Source organism: Idiotropiscis lumnitzeri, chromosome 4, assembly GCF_059441095.1.
Source record: "Idiotropiscis lumnitzeri isolate Australia: NSW breed Sydney's pygmy pipehorse chromosome 4, RoL_Ilum_1.0, whole genome shotgun sequence".
Taxonomy (NCBI): Eukaryota; Metazoa; Chordata; class Actinopteri; order Syngnathiformes; family Syngnathidae; genus Idiotropiscis; species Idiotropiscis lumnitzeri.
In genome coordinates this window covers 20466192-20473631 of record NC_142394.1, presented here as the reverse complement: position 1 = coordinate 20473631, position 7440 = coordinate 20466192, and the positions used below count along the sequence as shown (strand labels likewise).

The 7440-nt window shown below is 37.7% G+C and overlaps 2 protein-coding genes across 15 annotated transcripts in view; both read right to left on the bottom strand.

The window, feature by feature from the left end:
- Positions 1-360: 360 nt before the first annotated feature.
- On the bottom strand, positions 361-1954 carry fgfbp1a (fibroblast growth factor binding protein 1a). The gene is made up of 2 exons (XM_088294704.1): positions 1799-1954; positions 361-1478 (listed from the first exon to the last, which is right to left on the bottom strand). Exon 2 carries the CDS (start codon positions 1456-1458, stop codon positions 892-894), a length of 567 nt encoding a protein of 188 aa, XP_088150830.1. The 5' UTR covers positions 1459-1478; positions 1799-1954; the 3' UTR covers positions 361-891.
- Positions 1955-5071: 3117 nt separating this feature from the next.
- The window catches only part of prom1a (prominin 1a), a 41631-nt gene continuing 39262 nt past the window's right edge, over positions 5072-7440 (bottom strand). For 8 of the 14 annotated variants that reach the window (XR_015842823.1, XR_015842831.1, XR_015842825.1 and 5 more), the window contains 3 exons: positions 6967-7006; positions 6149-6191; positions 5072-5332 (listed from right to left, as the gene is read on the bottom strand). Coding sequence is in view for 2 of the 14 variants with exons in the window: in XM_088293215.1 (XP_088149341.1) it covers positions 6167-6191 (25 nt within the window). In the remaining 12 variants the exon portion in view is untranslated. Of the gene's footprint in view, positions 5333-6147; positions 6192-6910; positions 7007-7440 lie in introns of those variants that run through there. The other 6 variants (XR_015842824.1, XR_015842832.1, XM_088293215.1 and 3 more) reach the window with 3 other exon arrangements.

Here is a 7440-nt window from a genome sequence, read left to right as displayed (position 1 = left end):
TCGCTAGAATGGTGCTCTGTGCTTAGACATGTTGTGCCAAAAAACACACGCACACTAAGGGGAAAAAAATCACAAAAGACAAGATTTTTTTTTTCAATATGCTTTGCATTATACAGAAATTACAATGTAGCACCAGAAAAAACAATCAAAATTATGGCAACAAAAAGCAAATCAACACAATTATAACATTGGACAAATGATTACTTTCATCATAACCAGTCTGAGTCTGAAGATTGAAGCCTTCGCAATGAGAGAGGTCCCCATAATTTTGTTGCTCTGAAGCAAGCTTCGAAAATGTATTATCAAAAATAAAATATATTAAGACAACATATTTTGTTCATATTCAAAATAGCACTTTAGGAAATGCGTGGTCCTTAGTAGCCCCGCCCAGTTGAAAATTTTGAGGCCCCCTCCAGCTTTTAAGTGGCCTATTCGTGGTCTAACTCTTACGCTACATTACGTGACGACAAACGTTTACAAACCCCTTACTCAAACTCTCCACCATAACCATACGCAGACAACCCCAACTCCATTCTCGAACACTTTTAATACACTGACCCTAATCTCCTCTGTACTTTAAACAGCTTTCAGGATTCACATTAATGTCGGTTAATTCTCAAACTCACAATCCCTGAAAGTATGCATCTTACCCACACTCCTTCCTCCTCGACCTGGTCTGTAGAGAGCCGTATAATACAGACACTCAATTACAAAAAAGACGGTTACAACTGACTCAGTAAGTCGCAGTAATAATAGTTAAGGAGAAAGACTATATAACTGTGAGTGTTGTTTTATTCTCCATCTAAATGCGTCGCTTAAGGTGTTACAACACCACGACTGTGATCCGTTAGCCCGTCTAAGGCCAATTACCAATTAGCTAATCTTGATTTCTCAGCATGCATCACTTTGCACCATAGTGAACAAAAAGGTGCAAAAATCAGACCAGGCCTCTTTGCAGTACTCCTGGGCCAACTTCCTGTTCTCAGGGATACAAGACTTCAACGAGGTAGTGGGTGGAGCTTCTGTGGTCCGAAGTCTGAAGTGAGCCTCCGGGGGTGCACCCCTACACACCGCCGCCCGAACGGGTGCACTGCCCGCCCGGCACAAACCCGCGTGCCTCCTGAGCGCCCGTGCCATCTGCTTCCAGTACAGTTTGGAGTCGGTGACATAGCGGGGACATGAGGAGGGCATAGCCGTGTACTCGCAGACAAAAGCGGACTCGCGATCAGCGCAGGTGACCGCCAGGGTGATGTCGTGGCCCTCGCCTGATGCAACCCAGTTACACCCACGCTTGTCACTTCCCCGAAAAGGTCGCGAGGTTGACTTTTTTGTTGCCTTGCGGCCATCCTTGTTGGTTCTTCGGCCACTTTTATGCACCTTGTGACTGCTCACCAACGCCAAGTGCTCACAGAGGCACATGAGAAACAGCAGTAGGATCATCTTGGAGACGAAAGCCATCAATACTGCCTGGAAGAGGACTGACAAAGAACAGAAGCGGGAGAAAGTCAAACGTGTGCAAGTCATAAGTTTCAAGTCTTTACGGTCAAATTTCAAGCAAATGTCAAGTTACTGTGGCAAAAAGCAAGCAATTCAAGCCGAGTTTCCTTTAAATTTCAAGCAAGTCTTGATTTGGGTTAAGCAAATCATAAGTCAAGTCACAATATCATGTTCAGTCAAAACATATTTGTACATTAGCCACTTAAATTCTAGAAATTGTTTCTCTACTGAAACAATAACATAATACCGTATAAGTTACATTTACCAAAAGAAAACTTCTGGGAAACTTAATGAAACCTACCCTAACAATACAAATCCACCGAAAAATGTTCCGACGTGAACTTTTGCTTGTATGCCTTGCTCCTCCCTCCATCCAGCCGTTATCCAAGCCGCCTATCGGGGCGCTGGAGCCTATCCCAGTGATCTTCGGGCAGTAGGCGGGGTACACCCTGAACTGGTTGCCAGCCAATCACAGTGCCTCGCTTCATTTTGAAGCAATTTGCAAAAAAAGAAAAAAAAATCATACCCTCACCTTCACGTTTACACACACTTCACGCCCACGTCTTTGTTTCCCCGTAATATGACTATAAACAAAGTTCTGCGTTGCATAAGTGGTATTATTATGTTACAAGGCTGTAGCGAATCCACTTTGATATAAAAATTAAAATGTGATAAAGCCTTGTGAAAGCAGCTACTGTTGCGGCCTCTTCGTTTAAGCAACAGCGACACTTAACGGTGCAGACGGGAACTGCATCTATACTCGATTGCTCGGTGAAGCAGACAGCCTAAAATACATTACAAAAATGCACGCGTAAGCTCAGCTGGCCAGGATCCATTTTGTGGATCTGTTCACACCAATAAGTTAGTAATATTAACAACGCAGTTCAATGTGGTGCACGTACACATGAATACTGTACATATACTCTATTCACATACTCACACCCTTACATACTCAATCATAACACGTGTGTGAATGAGTGAGTCCATGTGGAAATGAATCGCCAGTGGGCAAACTTTTTGACTTGCGAGCCACAATGGGATCTACAATTTGACACAAGGGCTGGGCCAGGAACATTTGGATAGAGTGTTTGGGCCAGATATACTAAAGCGTTAGTGTGCAATCCCCATAGCACAGTAAGCACACAAATAAATGAACAACCTGGTTGACTCAGAGTGTGCACTGCGCCTTTCAAGTGTGCAATACCTCTCATCCTCTCACCTGGGTAGTGTGCTTGTGTCAATGAATATGCAAGAGGAGGCGTTACCTTACCTGGTCATGCATACAAGTCCTCTCCTCACGTTTTCCCCTTCGGTGACTCCATACAGAAAAGCTCCTCAACTATCTCTAAACTTTCAGTTTTTGTATTATTATTATTATTAATATTATGAATATTTTTGGTAATTAAAAAAACGTTTAAGAGACACATGATCCAGCTGAACATTGGCACTTATATCACATATTTGTAAAAAGTTCAAACATCAGGACTAAAATTCACCTCCTAAAAATAAAAGACTAGTGATTTTTCAGAAATGTTTTTAAGAAAAATGCCTGTTAAGATGATGACTCTGTTTAGATCATATTCAAGGATCAAAGACAGCTATTCGAAACATCTTTGAATTCAAATATACTTCATATTTGATGATTTTACATCCATTCCAAGATATTATTCAAGTAAATATCTGTTACAAGCTTCACAAATAAATAGTAATAGAAAAATGTGATTAATCGCAATTAATGCTGTAAATTTTTAGATTAATTAGTTAAAAAATTTATTCACTTAAATATGCACAAATACACTCTATAACAAATACAACAAAGAAAGACTGGAGAAAATAATTGCAAGCTGAAAGGAAAACAAGAAAACTTTATTCACAGTTTATATATTGAAGCAGAAAAATGTATATGCGGAACTCTTTCATTTAATTCAACTGGATGCAGAAAAAGGAACTGCTATCTTATTAGCTAGTAGCTAATTGCGGTTAGCTTGGGTACCCAAACATTGTGATAAACTAATAAAAATTAATGAGTCCTTCAAGTTTGTCGAGGATCTACTGTAGCAGAAACAGAAGCTAACAGTTGAGTTAAAACTTTCTGAAAACTATGAATCGATTAAATACAGACATTTTTATAATTGTTTCAACTCAAGATGACCTTTTGTTTCAAATAGATCTAAAGGTGGCCGAGTTCATTTTGTTGGTACAAGATTGGTACTTTTTGATGAAAAAATAGGCACTAGCTTGCTGTTGCAACCAGAAGGTGTCATTTTGCTCGTTTCCCCTTATGTATTTCGTTTTTTTCCAAAATCGCTTATTGTATCAGGAACAGATTGTCTAGAGTGTATTTTTATTTTAACATCAACAGCAACTAGCCTGTAAACGCATAAGCGATATGTTAGCAGGACATGTTAGCATTAGCGTACAATGTACAAAATGAAAAACAAACAAACTGGAATACATTCGCTTGCTCTAGCTCATTATTCGATAAATGTATCCATGTCGTTTCGATTAGAAAAAAAAAATCAAATATTAGAGGGAAAATCCTGAGATCCAATGTAAAAAAAAAAAAAGATTTGGCTTGAGAACTATTTCTCCACTTTGTCGCTGTTGTTAATTCACCAAAGAGACATAAATGTTGAAGAAAAAAATAATGCAAAGGAATTTGAAAAGAAACTACGTTTATAAAAATACCTATCGGCAATATAATTCGGCTTTTGATTGATTTGAGGGTGTATTGATTGTTTATTTGTGATTGTTCTCCATTTGAGTTATCAATAAAAAAGGTCCTGAGGTTTATTGGAGGGGTTGGATGTGTATTTAATAACCTAAAAAAAAAAAGTCAAATTGTTTTTCCATTCTATATCCATATATTTTTCAATATCGAGATCTAATTTGTCATGTCAAATATTTAATTTCATGAACGAAAAGTCACTCTTTGGTTTAACTAAATAAATGTAAGGAAAAGAGCCTCGAGAAAACTTTAAACGAACCAAAATGAAAACATTGACTTGTTTTTCTTTTTTAAATTATTTAAATGTAATTGAAAAAAAATTCACAACTTCATCAAAACGGAAGGACAATATATTGTTTTTGGTCCACATGGAGATCTGAAGTATTGTAATCAACATGCAAAATTTGAAGCCAATCTGAATAGAACAGCAACCTTTGTTCTGCGTACAAAACAAATCTCATCAACGACATCGGACGGAGTCTAAATTCAAATTTCATCACAGAGAGTTCGGTAAAATTTGCTGAAGCACAGAAAATGACGAGCATACAGCTTTAGCATAAAAAAAAAAAAAAAAAAAAAAAGAAGGCTCCTCTAAAAATATTCTGACAAAGTTCATGAACTTTGAAAATGGCGTAAGCACATCGCAGGACAAACGGTCCCTTTAAAAAGCAGCAAATGCCAACGAGAAAGGCAACCAGTCTTTATCACAACAAGCCTCAAATTATCCACAAGGATGCCGTTACTTTGTGTGTTATTGTAAACATTTAAAAGTCATGCTAGCTCCACTTTGTCCATTTTTTTCCCCCATTGTGTTGATGTCAACATGCTGCAAACAAAACATCCGTCGTCCTCAAGAATAACGAAGCAAACATTACCAAGTCCTTTAGCAGCATGTCGTTACCTTTCCGTGGCTACTTTGTTGTCGTAAAGAAAATGTTGCAGTCCACTTCAGATTTTTTTTCCTCCAAAGAAATGTAAACAGCTAGGCGGCAGCCTGTTGATATCCGGCAGGAAGGATGATAATGATGAAAACACTTTGAAAGTGCTCAGAAAGTTCTTCGCTGAGACAGAAACATCCTTTTTTTGAGTTTTGTTGACTCTTGTTTCCTATAAGAACAAATAGTATGAAATTGAAGTAACTGGAATGAAAAAAAAAATCATAATAGTAGAATTAAGTCATAATTTCACAGGCACAGCAATGTTACGAGTTATATTATCAGAAGGTTTATAAAGGTTCGAAGGATTTGTTGTGGTATTATAAGAAAAGAAAAAAAAAAAATCAGATTTGTGTCAGTTGTCATCTTCAACCTCGCTTATCCTATACAGCAGAGGTCTTCAATCCTGTTCCTCGTGGGCTGGTGTCCTGTCTGTTTTCCATCTCTGTGTGTTGCAACAGACCTCATTCAAATGATCAGGATCGTGATCGAGTTTCTGCAGCTCTTGTTGATTATCTGATCGCTTGAAACAGGTGTGCAGCATTGGAGAGATGGAAAAACAGGCAGGACACCGGCCCAGAGGAACAGGATTGAGGACACCTGCAATACAGAGTCGCAGGAGGTTGCTGGAGGCTGTTCCAACTGACTTTGGGCGAAAAATAGACTCACTCGCCAGAAAGTCGCTATCCTTTTTATTTTTTCATATTCATTCAAGTAAAGCCAACATTGTCATTTTCCATTTTCAACTTATCATCCCCAACACTATTGAGGCAAAAGCTGTTAATGAATCGCTTTTCATGGTGTGTAGACATAAATTGATTTGTTCAGGGTCCATCGAGGAGCAAATTGCTTGTTAAATGGTCGTGTGAATAGTGCGGCCTCTCAAGGTTTTATTAGCGACCATCGATCCAAACAATCGAAACCTGTTGTGCTCGTCCAGGGAATCTATCGCACCAAATAAAATAAAAACAAAGAGCAGACAACTCACCGTGCAGATCTTTTATTTTTAATTCCAGTGAAGTTCGTGGCAGCTGTGGAGATGAACATGACAGAATTAGACTTTGGCATCATGTTTCAAATAAGCTGCAATAATTGCTTATGAAGTTTGGGAGTTGAGCAGCTCGAGCTGTAAAATGTTATAGAAGAAATAAATGATGTCTTTGTCAGGAAAAAAAAACGTCACTTATTATTTGGAGGGCTCCTGGCTAATAATCATAAGACTTTCCTTGCATTTAGTCAAAACGGGTATGAAAAGAATATTAAAAGCAATACATGTTGGAAATTACAAAAAATAAAATTCACGAGAAAATCATTTCAGAAGAAAAAGGTTATAGTGTTCAGACAAAATATCCTTTATGTTCCGAAAACGTCATTTCTATGGGAATGTTAAAACATGTTTTAATACTCCATTTTTGTGAAGTTTCTCTTGGCAGTGCTTCTTTGTCGCGTTCCAAAATTCAATACATCAACATAAAACCACGATCGTTTGGCTGCACGTGGACGGCTTCTCGTTTATCTTTACGACGTTCACCGACACCCAGAAATAAACGAGAGCGCGCTGAGTAATATGTATCATTTAGGGAATGTGAGTGAGGGTGTGTGCATGTTTGTAATTCACTTGGACATTTCCATTTTAGCCATGTAAAATGGCCACTTTGGCACCATGAAACTTAGACGACAACATCGAGGACCACATCAAATATGTGAAATAAGATTCATGCAAAATAACAAAAAAAACAAGAGATGAAAATGTCCTCATGCAGCGTTTACATCAAAAGAAAATCAGGACATGATAATGAGTCTCACCATGATGTCAACCTCAAGGGAAGAAACAGCCTAAAAGAAGCTAAAATGAAGAATTACGGTTAGTTGGAATAAAAAGAGCGAGGAGGATTAATTATACATGAAAGGATGGGCAGAGGCTGCAACAATAAAGTATTATGACCCCAAAAACTGGAATGTTACAAAAATTAAGTCTTTTGTTAGTGTGAAAGAATATTTTTTAATTAAAAAAAATGCATGTTTACATTTAACAGAAATGTTAGTAGTATATGGTTGAAAATGTGTAATTTTAGAAAAACAAAACTCCATCAATATTGTCAGAATATTACACAAAAATAGTCAGAATTTTGAGAGAATAACATCAAATCTCTACATGAAAACGTTATACTGGAGGAAAAAAGTCATCACGTCAATTCATAAGAACAAAGTCGGGAAAAAGATTTAGGAGAAAAATCGGAATTAACTGATTATTTCTGCATATTTTTAACAGGAAATGTT

Coding starts and splice junctions, on each gene's coding strand:
- fgfbp1a (XM_088294704.1), bottom strand. CDS start 1,458: ATGGCTTTCGTCTCCAAGATGATCCTACTGCTGTTTCTCATGTGCCTC.